The 22,552-nt window shown below is 42.4% G+C and overlaps 1 protein-coding gene across 1 annotated transcript in view; it reads left to right on the forward strand.

The window, feature by feature from the left end:
* LOC144792921 (cytochrome P450 2J4-like) overlaps window positions 1-22,552 on the forward strand; it is a 97,466-nt gene that overhangs the window by 57,014 nt on the left and 17,900 nt on the right. The window contains exon 7 of the mRNA XM_078668122.1: window positions 12,532-12,713. Within this exon, the coding sequence (XP_078524248.1) occupies window positions 12,532-12,713 (182 nt within the window). The remainder of the gene's footprint in view (window positions 1-12,531; window positions 12,714-22,552) is intronic.

A 22,552-nucleotide genomic window follows, 5' to 3' on the forward strand; every position in this document is an offset into this window, starting at 1 on the left:
GTTAAAGGTGCAACCTTTCCTAGACCCTGATCCCCACATCGTCCTGACAACGGATGCATCACTGACAGACTGGGGTTTTCACTTACAAAATCTAACAGTCCAGAGTCTCTGGGACACCAAACCACCAGGGTCTCCACATCAACTATCTAGAGCTTCAAGCTGTTCACCAAGCATTGAAAGTGTTCACTCTTCACCTGATTGGCAAGGTTGTCTTAGTCCGGACAGACAATATGACAACCATGTGCTATTTACAAAAATAAGGAGGGGGGGCACATTTTCTATAGTCTACAGGTGCTACGCCTATCTCAAACCATACAGCATTGGACTCTACATCACAGCATTTATCTGTTAGCGGAACACTTTCCAGGAACAGATAACCTTAGCAGGATGGGGCAACAAGCCCACAAGTAGGAACTTCACTCCTGGGACCTCCTCCCTTGCTTCCACAAATGTGGATTTCCACAAATTGGTCTGTTCAAAACTGCAGACAACACAAAATGCCTGGATTTCGCCTCCACGTTCCCACACCCGCTATCCAAGGGCAATCCTGTATAGATGAACTGCCTAGGGATATTTGCCTATGCGTTTAAGCCTCTCCCTCTTCTTCCATTTCTGGTTTGGAAGCTCAGGCAAACATCTCTCATACTAGCAGAACCCACATGGGCCCACAGCCCTGGTTCACCACACTACTAGAACTATCAGTAGTTACCCACGAGAAGCTTCCTCTCAACCTGGACCTTCTCACTCAGAACCATAGAGAAACCAGGCCCCCGAATTCCAAGGAACTCAACCTAGCAATGTGGGTCCTGAGGTCATAGAATTTGGTCATCTCCATCTCCCACCTGAATGCATGACCATTCGCTTTTTAATTTTTTTTATTATCCAAAAAAGTACAAAAGAAATATACAGTTACAACAGTAATTTCATCAATAAGTTACACAGTTCATTCATTATGAAAATACAGGGGCATATTATCAAGGGGGTTTATCTCCGCTTTTTTGGCTTTAAAAGCCAAGAAAGCGGAGATAAAATTATCTCCCTATTACCTAGCTGTCGCTAACACCAGTTAGCGACAGCTAGTAGGAGATAGCGACCATCTTGGGCCCCGCTTTGCATGTCAGTGAAATTTATCACTAATGGTATGCAAAGTGGGCGTGCCAAGATGTTAGCGACTGGAAACAGTCGCTAACATCGCTATCTCCTATTACCAACTTTTGGAGATATTCGCGCTAAGCGCGAATATCGCCAAAAGCTAGCACCTGTCCCTGAGCAGTTCTTAGCCATGTTATCCAATAGTAGGTGGATAACATGGCTAAGAGCATTAGCTCGGTAATGCATGAATACCACTGAAAATTCATGCATTTCGGCCGATTTTTATCGCTTAGGAGATAAACCTTGATAATAGCAAGGTTCCTAAGCGATAAAAATCGCCGCAGCTCGGTGATAAAAATATTGCCGCTATGCCAAGATAGCGATAATTATCGCTAGTTGTTGGTAATATGCCCCACAATCCCTTAAATACTTAGCTATCTTACCAAATTCATCAATAGCATAGTTTACACTACATTTAAAACTGAAAAACTTCAGCATTGAAGGAGCTGCTTTAATACATTAAAGCAAGTTTGCAGTCCCCTAGCCTATCCAAAGTTAATCCCAGACACACGTCCCAGAGACCCCCAGCTAACATCTAGGGTGATTTACTGTTTCTTCCTCTATTCTGTAGCAGACTAAGCTTATAGCCAGCTTCTTTATCCTGTCTTGCTAATGAGCCGCGTTTTCATAAGTGCCCAGATCTTTTAGCCCTTCTTCCTGGCTCAGAGGCCCTTGCTCTTATATAATGCAGTTTCTTCAGCATAAATGCTTAACAGGCAATGGAACCATGCCAGATAAGTGGAGGGCTCAGTATCTTTCCATGCCATAGCTATTGTAATAAATACGAAATCCTTTTGTGATGTTGATAAGTTAACTCGACCATCATAACCTAATAGCATCAGAGCTGGATTAATGGAGATCGCCCTATTAGTTGTTTGTAGCCTGAAGTTCTCTATACCAGTCTTTAAAGGTATCAATTTACTGCATGCATAAAACATGTGTATGCTGTCTGCCGGACCAGTTTGGCATCTAGGACAGTTGTCATTCTCCCTTTTTCCCCATCCAAAAAGGTTTGCAGGTGTATAGTACATGTTGAAAATGGTCCATCCACACCATATGGACGATTTCTGTATCTAACTATGGCTAAGTTGAGGATTTGTTCAGCGAACCTGGGGGGGGGGGGCTGAATTATAAAAAGAAAAGAGCCAAGGTATATGAAATACTAACATTTATTAACCCAGAGATAATTTGAATCCAAGAGATGCATACCCCATGGTGTAATAAGGATGCTCTAAAGTTCTTTCCTAGATCTTCTACTTTTGCTTTTGTTTTCTGGTGTATTGTCCCCTTTATTCCACTCCTACGCCCCTTGAACCTTACTCTTCCTCCCGCTCCCACCCCCCTCATTACCACCCACCAAACCTTACCCTACCCTACCCCTCTCCCTTCCCCTGGAAGCTTAAAGACCAGTGGTCTGTTAGGTGATGAAGAAGCCCTACACTGAGATTAAAGAGCCCACCCTCCTATTGAATCCATTAGATTCCACCAAAATCAAAAGGCAAACAGAAGCTTCCCCAAAAAAATATCAAAAATAAAATAATAGGAAGAAAGAGAGAAACACAATAGCTAATACACACTTCAGCAAACCCCTAGTTTATCTCTATTCTATTTCAGATCCTACATCCTGACCATCCAGACAGTTTGTCAATATTTAAGTCCTACTTTCCCTGCACCCACCCACCGAGTTCCCCCAAGAATCACTTCGCTTTAATCTCGTATGTGAAAAAATAAGTCCTGCCCCCAACTACCGCTTTTAATTTTGCTGGGTTCATCAGGTAGGCCTCTGTACCTTTTGCTTGAAACGGACTAATCATCTGCTGTATTCTCCAACGTCTCTTGACAGTTACATGGCAAAAGTCAGGTCGGGTGAAGAACTCAATGTCATCTACCTTGTGCTTACTTTCCGGTCTGGCCTTCTCATAAATATCTGCCTGAGGAGATCATTCCCAAAATACACTAGTACATCTCTAGGTTTTACATCAGCTCCAACTGGCTGTTTCAATGTTAAGGGGACCCGGTGGGTGCGTTGGATTTCTTGAGCCCATTTCCCCCCTTTGATATCGAGAAATGCCCTTCTTAATAGATCCACCATATAGAGACGCATGTCCATGCCTTCCTTGTTCTCCCGAATACCGAGGAAACGCAGGTTGTTCCGGCGCTGGTGGTATTCTTGATCATTCAATTTCCATTGAATATCAGCTAACCTGGCCTCACGTGATTCAATCAGGTTCTTGGCTGCTGCAATATCCATCATCAACTCTGTCAGTCGGCCAGAGATACCGCTGCATGCTTTGGCAACTTTCCGTACTGACCCTTGCACCTTGCGGATACCTGTCTGGGAGTGTCTGCTATCCTGCCTTGTTTCTTCCCGATGTGCCATAATAGACTGCAAGATAGCATCCAATGTAGTGATAGCAATGCCTTCAGAATCAGGTGCTTTGACCCCAGCAGCTCCCATTAGTTGATTAGTTGGAGAATAATCCCAATTTATATCTTTTCCTTTTTCTTTGTGCTGTCCCAAGAGTACTGACTTCATGTTAGCTCTCGCATGGTTGCGGCAGACTCCATTCCACTAGTATTGAGTCGGCTTTCATTCTCGCTCATACTTGACAAGGAGTCAGAATCACCCACAGACCAGGTTTCATCCAATAGTGAGTAGAAATAATTTGTTGTCCCTACATCAGTATCCTTCCCCCCGCCTTCCCTATTGTGCTTTAGACTCTGACGTTGTGCTTGCCCCAAAGTCTTGTCAAGAGTTTTCCTATTCCTATTCTGTTGAGAGTTCTCAGAGGGATCTTTCTGTAGTTCCCCTTCTTCTCTACTTGTGATATCTATTATTTTATTTTCAGCCTGAATATTATTGCTAGAATAAGTATAGGTATCTCCATTTTGGTCATATTTGTCCCTTCCCCTCCCCCCATCTGAAATGCCCGCATTAGATGTCTCGGTGCCCCCTTCGCTATTGTCACATATCCAGGCACTATCAGATTGTGTGTTGCCTGACTATCATTTAACTGCAGGCTGGCCTTTAGTGTTGCCTTCCGGGCACCTTTGTCTGGGCCCTCCACTACAACATGCTCCTTGGTCCCAGTTCCAGATCTGGGCCCCGGTCACGGCCTAGAGTCTCAGAGTAATTCCATAATTGTAGGACTTGGCAGGTGCTGTTGGCGAACAGCCCCCCCCTTCCCCTTCCTCTCTGGAGCGTCGTCCTTCCAGGTCACGGTTTGTCCTCGGCGACCAGGCTGCCGAGCTGCTGCCTCTGCTACAGTGCATATCTACATCACAGAATGGGCAGATACTGGTGCTGTATTCATTTTTGGGCTGCCTGCCTTCCCTCGAGCTGCTGCTTGTCCCTTCAGCTTCATCCTGACCGATGGGTGCAGCTCGGAACAACAGCAGTCAGGGTGGGTCAACGTGTTATGATGCTTCTCGCAGATCAATACCAGCTCCTGCTACCCGGCCGCAATTTTGCATGTGGGGGCACAGCTGCTTGCCGCCTCACTCGGTAGCCTCACCAAAGTACTCAGTACATCTGACAGCATCTTCTAATCAGGCCAGGGGGGAGATCGGAGGGCCTCAATAGATCGATGTGCTGTGAGCTGTGAACGGTCGCCTCAGCCGACCGCCATCTTGCTTCACTTCTGAATGTATGACCATTCTCAAAGAAGCTTGCAGGCCTACTACTAGAGAATGCTTTGCAACAAAATAAAGTACTTCCTATTCCAGGACTGCACCCCCGTCCTCATGAGCGCACATAGTGGCATCACACTTCCACACTCTGGCTATACCCATCCAGTAAACTATCAGAATTGCCTCCCCGCATCGTCACTAGCTAAGGTTGAGCTCAGTACGCACCGATTATGCCACCTAATCCCTGCTATTAACGGTACACGCCGGCTTCATTTGTCTAGTTGCGGTCTTTCCATATACGTTCCAATCCCATTATGCTTGCCCTCACTAAGCAGTCCTGGGAATCCGTTTTGGTCCCTTTGCTGCTATTTTACCCACCGCCCAGGTGTCACGTTCAACATCGGCCCAGAACTCAATGAAGTTTTTAGGTATCAACCGCAGCCTGGATGGATAGACATTCACCATTCTAGTCTTTCCGAGACAAGAGTCCATCCTCACCTGAGCGTAGCCACTGATTGGCTCTGGCCACGCTCTACCACACGGGCACCGCCCACCCCGGAAACGCGAACGGCCTCGCTTTCTGACTATATTATCCTCGCACCGGGCTCAGTCCTTCATCTACGAGACGCTGTTCCCGAGGGTAGATGCAGGTACCAAGCGGGTGCTTGACGTTGAGGGCGTAAGTGCATGTAACGCGAAGGAATCGCTTCCAGATAAGTACATTGCACCCCTTTGTGCTTTATGTAGGTTAACCCCTTTGTTCCCCTCTCCTTCCAGGGTGTGTCAAGTGAGTCACCACCCCCCTCCCGAGGTCTATGGTGCGATAGTATCTCACCAGAAAAGTGAGAACCATTTTATTTTGGCCTATTGATCCTTCCCCTTTCCTCACGCACTTTTTTGAGCGCAGTTTCTATTATGTACCGCTAGAATCTCTTGGAGCTTGATCTCCCCTAGCTCACTGGGTGCTGGCGCAATCAGACACTCACGCGCCTCGATGGGCGCAACTTTGTACCTATCGATTAAAGCTTAGTCCATCAACTATTGCAATACGGGTCTGTTGTACATCCACGCAGATCAGCACATACCCACAGGCGGGGCCCTAATTTATTGCTAGTCCCCATCGTGTGTGTGTCTGTTTTACCACTGGAGCACAGAGTCACCATTGACAACTGATACGCCTCTGAATTAAGATATCTAATCGTTTGTATGTCTTTTCATGTGTGTCTGTCTACTTTCCTTCCACAGGTGCATTTTCAATAACTTTTTAAGGTCTCCAAATTTTGCGAGTACCTTACCCTTTTTTGCACTTTTTCGACATAATTTTTACTTTCACGTCCCTTGGTAGGGAAGGCCTTAGCGTGTCCATACCGCCAGGGTTTAGCACATGATAGGTCCTGACGAATGCCAGGTAAACTAACACCAACATTGGCAGAAACATGTTGACCAGCACGTAAATCTATTGGAAACAAGCCTTTCAATTTAGTTGGCTCAGTTTTCCCACACATATTTTAATATGTCCTAGTGATCAGACAATAAACTATTTTTGATACAACTAAGACATTTTTAACCTCACCACCTACACTTTCTATTTTCACCTACACAATCACTTAGCCACTCACGACTTCACATTACCCGCTCCGCAGTAAAACCTGGCGTTGAAGCACACTGGGGTGGCACTCGGCCACTCCCAGTGGGGCCCAATGATGAAGCATGTCACCGACCAGGTCGGTGAGTGAGGGCTTTCTATAACACCAAATGGGTGTTGTTTTTCTCTCTTTTTTTCTCTTTGTGCTCTAGATCTTGTCCCTCTTGATGAGCTACGAACACTCTTACATTGTTGTTTAGGATGATTAGTGGGGAATAAGAGTGTTCCTTTCTCCCTACCTCTCTTCTTGTTGATACGTAAATGTAGGTACAGTCAAAACATTTGCAAATGATAAACAAAGAGTATAAATTGGGGTATGCTGAGCTACTCACTTAAAGATGAACGGTGGGGCCCGAACCTTATAGTGCTTTGAAGGTAACACAGAGGGATTTCCACTGGATTTGATGTTCATTGGGGAGTCAGTGTAGGCTCTATAAGAGCGACAGAGAGTCATCACACCTGTGACCATTCAAATATAAACAAGCAGCTCAATTTTGTACTACCTGTGTATATTTAATTATGTGCTTGGATGTCCAATATAAAGAGAGCTTTCATTTTCTATTTAGCAACCAATTGATGCATTAACCACTGGTCTACGTGGTTACAAATTGTAAAATATTCTTAATCATTTCAAAGTGAAAAGGAACATGTTAGGACAGCTGAAGGAATTTGGTTAGTTAATGTGAGTTAGTTATCAAGGTCAGACACTGTGTATACTTATTGTCCCTTGACATTGCTCAAAGGAGGACAGCTGTGTGATGTTCACATGGTCATCTGAATAGGAAGGAGGGAAATGGCCCATCTCAGTGTCCACTTTAATTTGTATAATCTTGTCTGGAAAACAGCATTCAATTGATCAGTTAACAGTTGGGAGGGTTCAACCTACAGCAATATTCTCGTCATGTCAGACAACACTAAAGACCTCATTGGCTATGTTTATAATCTTCTTAGAATAAACTCTTGCTGGCCACCAAAAAAAATCAAAGAATCTAGTGAGAACTTCATTTAGGGATTCCAATATGTTCTGAGTAGAACTGGCTTGCTTATGGGTATTGCTAAGCACATCTGAGCTAGTTTTAATCCAATGATGAAGCAAAACTATTCGTTTATGAGAAGGTCCCTTCCCTGCCGATAAGGGAATGGAGAATTGAGTAGTGTGGTAATCTGATCAAATTCAAGAAACATTTGAAATTAAATAGCAATTTATAAAGTGCTCTACTACCCGTGGGTGTCTAGATATTCTGGCAGTGTAAAGAAGACAGATAAAAAAGACTAACCAGACAGACAATAGGCGGAGAAGTGATAACGCAATGTAAACATAGCTATTTGTTAAACAGCCACGTATAGAGGGCCTTTCTGAAAGTTAATAAATTAGTTGTTCTTTTTACCTTCAGAGGCATAGAGTGACATACTTTGGCCGTTGGCACCACGAAGCTTCTGCCACCCCGGTGGCTTTCTTAACCTTGAGAGCAACCCCATTAGACAAATAGGAAGATCTTAGTGGTCTTGAAGGAATGTCCATTGGAAAAACTGCCCTATGGATGATGGACACTCAAGGCGCAGGGCCTTGAAAGCTATACAAAGAGATTTAAACTCCATCGCTTCTTCAGTGGTGTAAAGGGAGATCGTGGGAGACTGATTGATATTTTGGTATCCCTAAAGGTAGTCTTGCTGCCCCATTTTGAACAATTTGGAGCTTGTGCAGGGATTTTTTTCTGCTCACTAAGGATATCAATAATCAATTTTAGAGAAGACAAGTGCAGAGATCACTGCCTTGCTCAGGTCTATTGGGATAAATGGGGGAAACGTTCTGAGTATTTTGAACATTAAAAAGCAAGATGAATTGATGGCATTAACATGTCCTTCAAAGGAGAGTTTCTCATCAAAGAGGAGCGCTCCCAATTCCTGGGGCCATCAGTTAGGAGACCAAAAGGATGTATGTTTGCCAAAGTGCAGAACCTCAGTTTTATCCTAGTTCAGCTTCAGACATCCAACTCTCAATCTGTTGCAGGTAATTATGGAAACAAGCAGTGGTCCTCTCTAGATCTTCCGTAATAGACACCACAATTTGGGTGTCATCAGCATATGAGACTACCTTGAAACTGTAGCTTTCAGTAGTACTAGAGGTGTTACATACAGGTTGAAGAGAGTTGGACTCAATGATTATTCTTGTGGTACCCCACAGGGTAATTTAAAAGGGTATCTAATGCTGTTTAGTTAACAAATTCTTCTCTGTCTGAAGGAAATGATTGAAGAAGCTTAAGGGCCTTGCCCCTTATGCCTAAAGATAAAAGGCGTTTGATTAGAAGGCCATGGTTCACTGTGTCGAACGCAGATGAGAGATTTCCAACAGAATAAGGCAGCGGTGTCTCCACGATCCAGTGTTTTTCTAATATGTTCTGTGGCTGTTCTGTGGCTGTGATCAGAGTCAATTCCGTACTGTGCACACTTCTGAAGCCAAACTGTGAGGGATCCAGAAGCTCATATTTCTGGATAAATTGTGAAAGCTCTGTATTCATGGCTTTTTCCACCATCTTAGCAGGGAGAGGAAGACGAGATATGGGTCTGTAGTTACTGGGATTGCTTGCATCCAGATTTGGTTTCTTCAGAAGCAGAAGAATAGAGGCACTCTTCCATTTTCTGGGAAAGTATCCTAGAGCAAATATTTGACAGATTAAGGGGCAAAGTTTTATGTATCCGTTTTTTAATGAGTGGGGGGGTCAAGCACACAGAAAATTCCTCATCTTTACCACCTGCTGGGGTGTCCTCCACTCAGTAATTGAAATCTCCAGTAACAATATGCTGAGAATCACCTGTGACTAAAGAACTTACCAGCTCTTAAAACCAACCCAATAGGCACAGATGCCATGTATGTAGGGGGGACGGTAAGTCAAAAGAATTGTTCAGGTCTTGCAAAATAACTATTTCAATGTCATTAATGTGGTCAATTGGTTGTATCAAATTGGAAATTTGGGGCCAGATGTAGGTGGCCAATTACCGGTCGGTAACGGCCGAATTCGTCCGTTACCGACCGGTAATTGGATTTTGAGATGTAGGGCATGCATTTACAGAATCGGTATTTTACCGATTCTGTATTTACCGATTCGGTAAAATTACCGAATCGGTAAATACAGACTCGGTAAAATACCGATTCTGTAAATGCAGATGTAGCTGGCACATGTCAGAGTGCCACAGGGCTTTAAGAATCGGTATTTTACCACCCAATCCAATTGGGTGGTAAAATACCGAATCCAGGTGTGCATGCACATGTGTGCATGCACACCTGTGCCATGTGACACACAGACATGCCCTTAGGGCATGTCTGTGTGCCACATGGCGCACATGCCTATTGTTGGGGTGCCAGAGGGTGTCAAAGTGACACCCCTTGCACCCTTGCTAAAATCGGTATTTACCGATTCTGTAATTACAGAATCGGTATTGCCCATTGATTCTTATGGGCTGCAAGGCCCATAGGAATCAATGGGCAATACCGAATCGGTATTTACAGAATCGGTAAATACCGAATCTTAACGATTCGGTATTTACCGAATCTGAAATACCTACATCTCCCCCCCTCTATTTTACCACTTCTTAAATACCGAATCGGTATGATTCGGTATTTAAGAAGTGGTAAAATAAAATTACCTACATCTGGCCCATTGTTCCTTACTATAATGGCAACCCTTTCTCTCCCCACCACACATAATTTGATATGATAACCATCAGATATAGACATGAGAATGTTGCCCACTGAGGTGCATGTTAAACCAGGTTAGCTAGCTAAAATGTCAACATGCTACAAATGTCCATAAGCTCATCAATTGTGCTGGACAGATTTAAAATAGTATTGCTTGATCCTTTATGCCCCAATTTTAGCTGCCATTTGTAAATGTTTTTTGCGAAAAGGGGCTGAAGATTTGCTTTCTTAATTTATATTGTGCACCTCTCACTAGAGGTTTTGCTCTTTCCACAGAGTACTGTGCAGTACCCTCAATGTATTCACTGGTTGCATACTTTGTCAAATACAAAGCATTACATCTTGTGTCCTTTATGTGTTTTGAAGAAATTATTTTTCGTACGTTTTAAATATAAAAATCCCACCTAAAATTTCAAATGTATATTTGTTTATTTTGTAGTCAATATTATTTAAAGTTATGAATAGAATTCATTTCAATTATTGTAAGTCTAAAATGCGTATTATCATAGCTGATAATAAAGACAAAAAAAGTGGATTCAGTACCCATCAATTTTAGATTATTGATAAAAGTTCAAAATAACATCAAGTGTCCATGATGATTTGAAGAAATTCGCAAAGTCCAAGCGTTGTCTTTGCATTCAAAAAAGTGTTTTGATCACTTAAAAATATTTGATTTTAACCCCTTCTACGCTCGTGACGAGCTCAGCTCGTCATGGGCGTAACCTGCCCAAAGCGGATGACGAGCTGACCTTGTCACGTAACGCGGGATTTTTAAAATCACAGCCCGCAGCGGGAAAACCGCTAGCACGCATGCGGTTAAATGACCACTGATCAATAAAGAAAACACTTTTTTGAATACAAAGACAACACTTGGACCATGTGACTTTCTTCAAATCATCATGGACACTTGATGTTATTTTGTACTTTTATCAATAATCTAAAATTGATGGGTGCTGAGTCCACTTTTTCTGTCTTTGTCTTTGGGGTTCTTCCCCAATAGGAAGTGTAGAGGGGTGTACTTCCTGGTTTCTTAGCACCATCACCAATACTAGTTACTACTCAGCCACGTACAGTGACAGGTGCAGACCTTGCCTCAACACTCTTTTTGTGCCTTTCATAGCTGATAATAAACTATTAATTATATTGTATTCATATTTATTTTTGAAACAGTAGATTACCTTTATGAATAGTTCAAAAAAGTTAAAATATGTTAATTTAATTTTGTTTTAGTACCTGTGGGCTTTAACGTAAAGTCCCTAACCCACAGTGGGTCAACTTGTCCAAGGAGCACTTCAGTTTTATTTCATTATGGTCATCATCCATCAGCCTATTTAGAGCAGTGGCTATGTCCTAACCTTCATGATCAGTTCCTGTAAGCTGCTATGCCTTCAACTTGATGATGTACTTACCCAGATTCTTGTCCTCACCACCACTGACTGGTGCCCTGTGTGCATGGTGTAAACATTTACAGGACACATTGTACTAAACTTCCAAATGGAAAAAAAATTGTAACTTTGTAAAACATATCCCAGCACCAAACAGAAATTCAAGCATGGTCAGGCACTAGAAGTGGTCTTTCAAGAGTAAGTAAGGGCACATGGGTAATGGTAGCACTGCTATTGCCTTTTCTGTACCCCCTCTTTTAAGAAAATATACGGGTGATTCACAAAAGCATTTACAAGTACATAAAGTTTTATGTTCTCTCACAAATCTTTGTGAATCATGCCTGAAACATCCAACTTCTTATTACTGAAAGTTGAAAAACTGCACAGTCCTTGCTATTTATACTAATTGTATGTGAATGTTACCAGAATAATCCCATTTTACTCATAGGTTAGATGTATCTGGGGTAACTCACAAAACCACGCAAGGCCATTTAAAAGAGTACTCTAAAAGTACTACTTGTGTACTCCGAAAAGCCTTTCTGAAAAGATTACTTTGTTTAGGCTTCACAAAGTTGGAAGCTCTGGCAATCGATCATATCTCACAACCACTACAGTAGACGAAAGAAAAATAGATGTGGGGAAAAGCAAACATGACACTCTAGCTCAGTGCTAGCTCAGATGAATAAGGCTAGCTCAGTGCTAGCTCAGATGAATACATGTATGGCTAGGCTAAACACTTATCTTTTCATTTTAAGTGCCGGATACTGCAGTCGTAAAGATATTACTAGTAAAATGCTGCTGAGAATAGCAAACAATCGCAATCATAAGCTTACACAAAAGTGTAAGTTTACCTTTGTGAATGGGGCCCTAAGATGGAATCATACTTACTGCAGAGCTAGAAAGTATCTATTTCCATGATCCAAAAAGGCGGCAAACAATAAAGCAACACAATTCCAGCTAGTCAGAAACTCAAAAACAAAATGTTGTTTTCGTTCAAGCAACCTGTACATTTATTTCCTCAGAAAAAGTTCAGAAGGAACTGGATACTGTCCTGGGAGAGTCACATCTGATCCATTACGAGGACCGGGATAGGCTTCCATACACCAACGCCGTGGTGCATGAGGTCCTACGATATGGCAACGGAGGGATCCTTTTTCGACAGGCTATGAAGCAGACCTCGCTGAAGGGATTCACCTTTGAAAAGGTACAGAAACACCACTACTGTGGCTCAGGATAGCACTGACTGCGGATATCCTATAACAAGCCAGGTCCTGACACACCAGCAGCAGGGGGAGGTAGATGACACTATCTCTGCAGTACTGGCACAGCACAAAATGATGTCCCCACAGCAGAAAGTGATGAGAGGCTCTCATATCTCACAAATATTCATTGGCTTGAGCTGAATGAGGCGCCTGAAGGGTTAGGGCCCTACAGTGCCGCCACAACCATTTCCCGCAGAGATTGAGCATGGCTAGGGATAGAAGCACCATGGTTGTGAGATGTGGTGCAACATAGACAGTTTCCACCTTCAGGTTGAGGTAGGACCTGCATGAGACCTCATTTTATGGGAACAATATTGAGAAATGTAGTAGATTGACAGCCACTGACCACAGTAGCCCTAGCTGCCAAGTTTATGAGGGGTTCTCAATGGTTTCAGTATGGGAATGAGCGACATTCTACTGCCAAATGTGTGGCACTTTGAATCAAAGAGTGACCAGCATTTGGATGCCTCTCATAGAGTCTTTTGTTATTGCACCCAGATGAGTCATAAACATTGTACACAACAATGAACTTACATGCTTCAATTCCTAAAATTTGGACTGCAAGGTCAATAGACGAAATATTCATCGTCAAAGGGTCCCGGTCACTCTCATTCTCCGCTGCTTATCACTGTGCCACAAATTCACAATGGTTAGTGACTTACAGCCTTTTTCTCCATGCATCTTTTTGAATTCTTCCATCAGCATGTCTCACACATCATCTCCTTCCTCTTGGTCATTGCTTTTCACTATGTGTTGCATCTACTTTCTGTTGCCCCCTTATCACACACCCATCTATTGTTTCTCTGTCCTCACCTGTAAACAAAATACATTCCTATTGCTTGGTACTGAGTATTTGAACAGCTGTTTTCCCACTGGGTTTCCTACCCCCTCCCACACCTCTTCCCTCCTTTCATTTTTTAGAGTGTGCCCGTGGCCAAAGCACTCCTCTCCCCTTGTTGGGGAGGGATCCAGAATCTATGCCCTGGAGTCTCACTGACCCCCCTGAGAGAGTCCATCACGACAAGGGAATCACACATAACGGAGGCCTAGGAATGATCCCTTTACCACGGGGAGCCATCTCCTACTCAGCTGGACGTCAGACACAGTTACTTCCTCATCTCCACGATGTGTCTCCTACCCCCTCCCCACCTCTTCCGTCCTTCATTCTTTGTCTACCTCCTCTATTCCTTTCCTCTCTTCCCTGAATTTCTCACCCCTGCCTGCTTTGTTTATCCTTATGCCTATGCTCCGCTTGATCTCTCTCCCCGTTACGCTTTTACATTACCCCCTTACCCTTCTACACACCATGAACCAAAGGATGTAACTTGTAACTGATGTACCTTCTGTAACAATGTGTAACTTGTAACCTATGTAACTCTCCATATGTAAAGCGCTCTGACACCTTCGGGTCTAGCCAGCGCTACATAAAACTCAAGTAAATAAATAAATAAAGCTGTGTATCTCCTTCACACACTTTCATATAAAATTATGAATACAAATGGGCACATATGTGAGTATCACACTGTTCCATCTGCAGAGATGCACAGGATTGGTAGCCTGAACACCTTACTGATCCACGGATAGGCCCTGTGAGAAACTCTCATTGCCTTCAGCCATCAGCTCCTGCACTCTCAATTGGGCCCCTTCTTGCACGCCCACCCATAACCTGAACTTACTAAAAACACCTAGAGGTGACTCAGATCACAGCATACTAAAAAAGAGTCATGTGCAACATGGGAAAGATACAGAAACATGACATCTGGATAAAGCATACACTATTAGGGAATGCAAGATGAAGTAAAATGTGAAATGTAAATGAGTACTGCATCACTGAAATGGATTACCTGAAGGGTTAACCATCACACTATCCACTCTGCACTAGAAACGGATTGCACATATTCAGGACACCTTACTGATCCACCAATTGGCACTGTGAGGAATGGTCACTGTTTTTAACCTCCACTACAGAGTACTGAATCCTTCGGAGTCATGCCCTCCCAACCATTGTCTTAAGTTATCCAGAGACATGTAGGCCGCCAATGACTGGACATGTGGTAACATTTTGTAAAATTTGTAAATATATCCTGAAATGCATGGCTCTTGGCAGGGCTGAGTAGCAGACAGAGTAGACAGAACATTAGAGAAGAACCCAAAATAAACTCTTTAAAAATCACAGTTGGTGATCTGAGCTCTGTAGAACTGATTTGATTATGCTTCTGAGCCTCTCTTTATTTGTACTCCCTTTCTTTTTAACTCTGTGTGATATTTTCCCTAGATGAAGGGACAGTGTATGGGTTCTGGGAACAATCCATGGTGGGCACTTTGATTATTTTAGACACTCAGTACTTGGGTTATGTGTGTGAATTCACAGTTTAAACAGAGAAGATGAGGGGCTTTGAGTTTTCCCAGCAACCAAATGGTTCTTCATAAAGATATTGTTTTAAAGAAGATTTCTTGACCTGTTTGTGGATCACTGGGTTATCTGTTTCCTAAATGCAAATACTCCACAACAAGGGGAGAAGAAGAGGTAGCGCTAGTTTGTGGTGAATTACTTTGTCCAATAATTGTCAACCTCAAACTACTACCACAGGAATTCAGGGGGAAGTGAAAAATAAATAATTATGTGGGGGGAGGAGGGGGCATGGGGCGGGAGAGTAAAATAGTCCATGAGGGTAAAAATACCTGCCTCTCTGCCTTAATACTGAGCTGTCACCTATCACTAGTCTCCCTGTTGACTGTTAGGGAGGTATTAACCTTTCTCTTCTCCGCTAAGCCTGATACATGTTAGGTGCACCCCCTTTTCAGCGAAGCCTCATCTTATCCTTGGAAGCAAAGAGAAACAAGGGCAGTACATTGAATGTGCTTTAGATGTGCAGTCTACTGTGTACAAACACAGTGTTAGCCTTAAGAAGTCAAATGGGAGCAGAAATTATCTGTCTATCGCTCTCTCTCTCTCTTGCCCTTTCACTCTCTCTCTACCTTTATTCCCTGCCTCCGTGATTAAAGGCATATTAGGCTACTAAATCTCGAAGTATTCTCTAAGGTATAGAAATTAATTATTTCCAAAAATGTATACTTACATATAAGAGTCACTAGCTTCTTGTAAACAGAAGTGGCGGAGGATACAGTACTGAAAACACATTTGTAACTCAGATCTTATTGAGTCCTTCGGGTTCTTTACTCTGTTGAACAGGGTGACAGAGGAAATTACGCCCTCCACTCTGGTGGATAGGTGGCTGCTGTGGTTGTCCCGCAGCTTCGAAGTGATGTGCATTAGCTAGCTGCAAACCAACCTTTTTTGTTTTTCAGAAACAAATTCCTAAAGGGGAAGTCTAATCTAAGAAACAGTAAAGAAAGTGTTGGACTTCGGAGAGGTTATATTTACTATTCCAACATCACTGTAAGCAAAATCAGGGAAAGTGTTGGTCTTCAGAAGGGTTACATATACCATTCCAACTTCTTGTAATTGTTTAAAAAACATGTAAAATAATAAAATCACTAAAACATGTTGAAAATTAAGTATATGTACCAGATAAATAAAAAAACATAAATGAATAAATACATTTAAAGGTCACTTGCCTCTGTACTACCAAAAAACCACCAAAAACATGAAATGAAAATATAAATACAATAAACAATAATAACATTAACATATTACTTAAATAAGACAAGATAAATAATATTACATATAAAAGACATGTTGGTTTTATTAAATACACTTAATAATTAATAAATGATTCAAATAAAAAATTATTTACATAACTCGATTCGATTTAGTCTTTATTTCAATTCTTAAACTCATAAAAGACACACGTAGTTACAGTACAGCATTTAAAAAAAATTCATACAAATATACATCAATTATATAAAGGCTAATACTCTTAAAAAGTCGTATGGATACCTTAAAAATGTATTAAATAACAAATAACAGAACTATTTACCAATTAAATATGTAATTCATATAAAATGTTAATAAAAATATATATTTCAAATAACTTCCCCGGATTTTCCCTTACATACCCAAACCCAGCTACAAAATTATAAATTACTAATTAAATAAAAAAATATTACACATTTAAAACTACAAACTATAGTAAAGGATTCTATTACTTTCTTGTTACAAGTTCAAGTTCAAGTTTGCATTGATTAATTAAAATCCTAGCAGTCCACACATCAGTATACAATTTATAAATGAATACATATATAGCTTGATTTCATATTTCCTTAAAAACGTGGTGGATATGATTTAAAATCGAACAGTTAACTGGTTAAAATACATACAATATATTTGCGGTAGAGGTGTGAAGTTTGAATAAGGGCTGTGAGTGAGTCCCGATCTGGGGGCGACGCCAGTGGCCGTAGATCTGATAGTCTATTGTGTGGTCTTGAACGGCTGGACTTAGAGTCGGAGTGTGGGGGGAGTCGGGGAGAGTTTCCGGACAAAGGGGCTTGGGCGTGCGCAATTATGCTCAGGCTGCGGCGGAAAGTTTTGTTTGGGCAGTTTTCATGAAGCGGACGAAACTGCAGGTTATTTTAACGTTGGCCCGTTGAAACGGGCCTTCACTGCCTGTCTACAAGACCGGATATGCATTTCATTTATATGCGGTTTTAACAGCTCTCTCCTCTCCCGGTCTAGGAACTTGCATATGCATAGGAGATGTAGCATATCTTCTTTAGTTTCTCCGCATAATCTGCATAGTGTAGATGCAAATGTACGTTTCCACGGGGGCATGTGGGGTTTGGCAGGTAAAATCCCCATCCTCAGTGCCAAGAAGCCTTCTTTTAGTGGTCCTGAAAAGCTGGTGCCGAAATACGATTGTGGTGAGCATTTTGGGTAGCTTTGTATCACAAACCAGCTGTGGGCCCTCTTATTTAGGCATTCTTTATCGTTTTTAGTAGAGACAAGCCTTGTCGACTTATTTACCAGATCTTTGACGTTGTTGAATGGAAGTCCTGACTCCCAAATGTCCACCAGGGCTAACATGCTAATCCCTGATTGAAGGTAGGCTTTGGCCGGTGAGGCGTTATTCCTTGATATTTCCCTCCATAGGAATGAGTTCAGTGAGCCCGCCTCTGCGCTCTTTATTTTATACCAGCTTTTTACATATGCCGCCTTCCTGCTTATTTTCAGGTTTACCATTCCAAATTCAAGTCTTAATTGGGCTTGGGAGGTGTATTTGGGAAGCTTAAAAATTATTCTTAAAGCTTTAGCAACCGTTTTATTCAGGGTTTCTTCATCCATCCCTTGCATGGCCTCACTGCCGTATGTGAGCATTGGTAGCAGCTTTGCATGGAGCACTTCAAGCAGCAGGAGCAGGTTTGGTCCTGTTATTTTGCTTTTTAGATTTTTCAAGGTGATTGCTAGGAGGCTTCCCTGTCTCTGAATCCCCTCTTTTTGTTGGTCATATGACCCATTCTTGTCGAAAATAATCCCTAGATTTTTGTAGTTTTGGACGACTTCAAGTTCTCTCTCGCCCAGCTGCCTTTTCAGTCGCTTTTTTGGATTGAGCTGGTTTAGCACCATTATTTTCGACATTTCTAGGTTGATTTCTAACCCGTTTTTTGAGACGAAGTTGTTCGTGGTGTAGAGCAATTGTTGTAAGTGTTGTAAGCCGACTGGTGTTTGGCTGATTAAGATCAAGTCGTCGGCATACAGTAAGTTTGAAAGAGGGAGGCCTCCCAGTTTTGGTGCATGATGGTTGCAGTTGTCTAGGTCGGTTGAGAGATCAGCCACTAAGAGGTTAAATAGGGTGGGAGCCAAAACGCTGCCCTGCTTTAAACCTCTGGAGGTTGGATCCACCTGGATACGATTGCGCCACTCCCCTGTTTAATTTGGACCCATGTCTCGGAGTGTAGTAGGATGAGTTGGTTCAGGAGGGGGAGGTATTTCCCATCGTGCTAGCTTTGACAATAGTTTTCCTCGATCTATGCTGTCGAAGGCAGCTTTGTAGTCGATGAAGCAGACAAATAATGGTTTTCTTACTGCTTTTGTAGAGTCGGCTAAAAGGGAAAGAGCCAGGATGTTTGAGGTGGTTCCCAGGTTTTCCTGGAACCCTGTTTGGTTGATTGGGATTAAGGACTTTTCCCTTGCCCATTCCCGGAGATCGACTAGGACAAGGCCCGCGTAGTACTTGGCCTCGATGTCAATAAGAGCGATGAGCCTGTAGCTTTTTGGGTCGCTCTTGCAGCCTTTTTTGTAAATAGGTGAGATGATGGAGCCTTTCCGGGATTCTGGGATTGTTCCTGTTATGGTGATATTGTCAAAGAGCGGTAGTAATGCGCCAGACCAGTACTTTCGGTCTTGTTTGTATAACGTTGGTGGCAAGCCGTTTGGCCCAGGGGCACCCTCATGATGACTTTGCTGGATTCTGCCCTCAATCGTTTTTAGAGAGGAACTAGGTGGTTGTTTCTTCCTGTAAAGAGGGGGCAGAGGTAATGCAACATGAAGCTCAGCTGTTTTTTGCAAATTGCTTTGGGGGTCTGCATTGAAATAGGTTTGCAGATGGATTGTCCAGAAGTCCTCCGTTATATGTGAGTTGATCCTGGGGGCCGATAAGTTTTCAATGCTCTTGACTGTTTGCCAGAATCTTGCACTATTATTCGTTTTGGCATTGTGAAGTAGTTTAGCCCAGAGTGATTCCGTGTGGTCCTTTTTTGCGCGCCAAATGATTTTCTTTTTCCTTGTTCAGAGCTTTCTTAGTACATCTACAGCGCCGGCAGTTGCGCTGTTTTTGGCGGATAGAGCGGATTGCTCTGTTTATATCGCCCCTTAGTTGTCTTAGTTCGGCGTGCTGACTTGATGACAAGTGGGTGCACTGGCTTGTTCCCGCCCAGATGTTTTGTTTTAGTTGGGGCCCTTTTTGTGCTGGTTGGGTAGCGGCCGATGGGGCGTGTTGGCCCAGAGCTTTGGAGAAGATTTCCCATGAGTGGAATGTGCTTCCTTCGATAGTAAAGGAAATTTGTGCTAATAATTCCAAATATCTCAAATGGATATACTATCTAATGTATTTCAAATGAATTAAAAAGAATCTTTAACACAACTATACTCAAGTGAACTTTTTTAGCTACAACAATATTGTTGGAAATGCTATATATACATCAAAATTATATCAATACGTCCAATAGTATGTTATTCGCTATTTTTGTAATGATACTATTTTTGACAAAAAAATTAATTTCACTTGACATTTTTTAATTGATATTTGAGTCACACACCTTTTCAATAGCCTAACTCATTAACATATGAATCTACGACCACATGCATTAATATGCCAAAGATTGCTGGACCATTGCAACTTTCTATGCTATCTAACTACCAAATCAGTTCCATGCTCAAGGGTTGTTCTAAACTAAGTGCAATATTAACCTTTGCAAAGTGCCAGAAGCCTCGGACACTGCAGGATCCTGACAAGCAATACACCAGGGAACACAACATAAATTCAAGATGAGAGTAATTTAAATATAGCCGGACAAATTTTGTGAAGGTCAACTGTTTTTTTATTCAATAACAATAATTCTCTTTTGATGGAGTTGGGAAGACATAGAAGGTATCCACCAGGAAGCATAAAGCATAGAAACTGCAGAATCAGAATTGGCTTTAAATCAGATTTGTTTTCAACAAACCCCATTTTTTCAGTACTTTCAATGCCAATTCAAGGTTCACCTACACATTATTGTAGGGGCAGAGTTACCATGCAATTATAGGTGGCAACACAGGTCCACTAAGAAATGAGCAATGACTACAGGAATCAGGAATTGTGGGTCACATTGTTCTGTAATTCCTTATTTCAGCGGGAATTTCACCTGGTGATTTTGGATGCTTTGAGCAGCTGAAAACTATGGGTTATATCTGGAAATCAGAATTATCTCAACTAAATCTAACTGTAACCAGAGTACAGTATAAAATAATATAAAGTGAAAAATGTGCATTTGTGACAAAAATAACCAACACATGCAGTCTCACAACAACAAACGTGCTGGCTTGAATGAACAACACTGAGAAAGAGAAGGTGGCTTAGAAACAGAAGGTACAACAAAATGAACAATCATCAAATAAATGTATGCAAATTATTTGTGTAAAACATGGAATGAAATACAGTGCTATTGAAATATATTTCAGATATTTCTTTATGGTTTGCCTGTATTATACTATAAAAAAAGGCCCACTTAATACGTTTATGACATTGAATAACCTAAAATGCAAATTTCCAGTCTTTTGTTCCAAATAAACTTCTATCAATTTTCTACTAATTTTAACAGCTAAAAGTTAACACTTAGGCCTCCCTTGGGGGTCGATTACGGTGGCAAGCGGACAAATGCTACCCGACATCGCACTGTCAAAAGGCATCGCCCGCAATAGGTGCAGCGGTCCCGCTATACAAATTACGATGTGCCCATCACACTGGCGGGCGCATCCCGTATTTTTACATTGTGGCGGGCTGTGCTGCTAACGGCACCCGCCGCAATGTAAAACTACATGCTGTGCATTTGAATGTACAACGTGACAGGCACCGTGCGGTGTCTGCCAATTTTTACATGCAAATGCAGGGGGCTAACATAGGTAGCCGCCACGTGCAGCCCCCCCACCCCCCATGGGCCCATAACAGGCCCCCAAAGGCATTCTCTGCCTGTCTTTTTGCGGCGGGATCTCCGCCAAAAAAGACAGGCATCGTAATGCCCACGGCGGTGCCTGCACAGCACTTCAAAAATGCCCCTATTGTACCGAGTCCCGCAAGGTGGGCGGAAAAGGATCGCCTTGCGGGACCACGGGGGACGGTGTTTCCTTCCGCTGCTGTAAATTTCACATTCCCACCACCATCCTAATTTGGTGGTGGGAATTTTCAGGTAGATGGCGGTCGGATCGCCGCTGGCCCAGCGATGGCGATCCACCCGCCATCGTAATCGGCCCCTAAGAGTTTGGTCGATGGGATACTCTATCAAAAATGTTATGGGTATCCCTTTCAACAAACCTGGGAAGAACAAAAAACTCGGCAGTGGGGAGCATTAAAAATGAGTCCCTCTGAGAAAGATTTCAGTGCCTTCAACAGAGCCACCATGCAGACAGCTCTGCTGAAGGTTCTGCCTGGCAGAGATCTCAAAGTATGGTGATCACTCGACCACCAGTGCAGCAGAGAACATCCTGCTCTTGCTCTGATGGACCGACAGCCATATTCTAAAGGTGGGCTTTAGTTTCTATCTCCTTGCTGCTCTTCGACACATGTGGACAAGTCGTACATGTTACTTTGTTACTTTATGTGGCCACATTGACATGAGTGACAAAGTGACTGTAGGTCTCGTTAGGCTTCAGTCAATATTTGAGTCGTTTTGTATGGGTCCTTCAGCAGAGGTTATTGGGCAGTATTTATGATGTCCCAGGGACTCAGACAATATTGCACTACTATTGGATAACCAAGTTATCTCAGAGCCTGGTCCAGGATGTAGAGGAGCTTACAAATTGTATGAGATATGGAATTAGATTTGATAGACTCAAGGTCTAATCGGAGCTAAATCTTTGGGTTAGAACATGCCCTTATTTACAAGTAGAATAGCTACAGTACATAAAGTAAGGATCTAAAATTGTTTGACCTCCTGGACATATTCTAGTTTTGCAAAGTTAAAATTAAAAACTGCCCAAATAGAAATTAATTTCACAATGTGTGTAAGTGTGCCAGATTTTTCATTTCCAGCATTATTCTTGGTATCATCTTAGATTACTGTGAAGTTGTTTAGCAAAGGTCCTGGAATATCTGGTAACTGAATTATTCCTGTCTCACACCATTTT

Source organism: Lissotriton helveticus, chromosome 11 (assembly GCF_964261635.1).
Source record: "Lissotriton helveticus chromosome 11, aLisHel1.1, whole genome shotgun sequence".
In the NCBI taxonomy this organism is placed as follows: domain Eukaryota; kingdom Metazoa; phylum Chordata; class Amphibia; order Caudata; family Salamandridae; genus Lissotriton; species Lissotriton helveticus.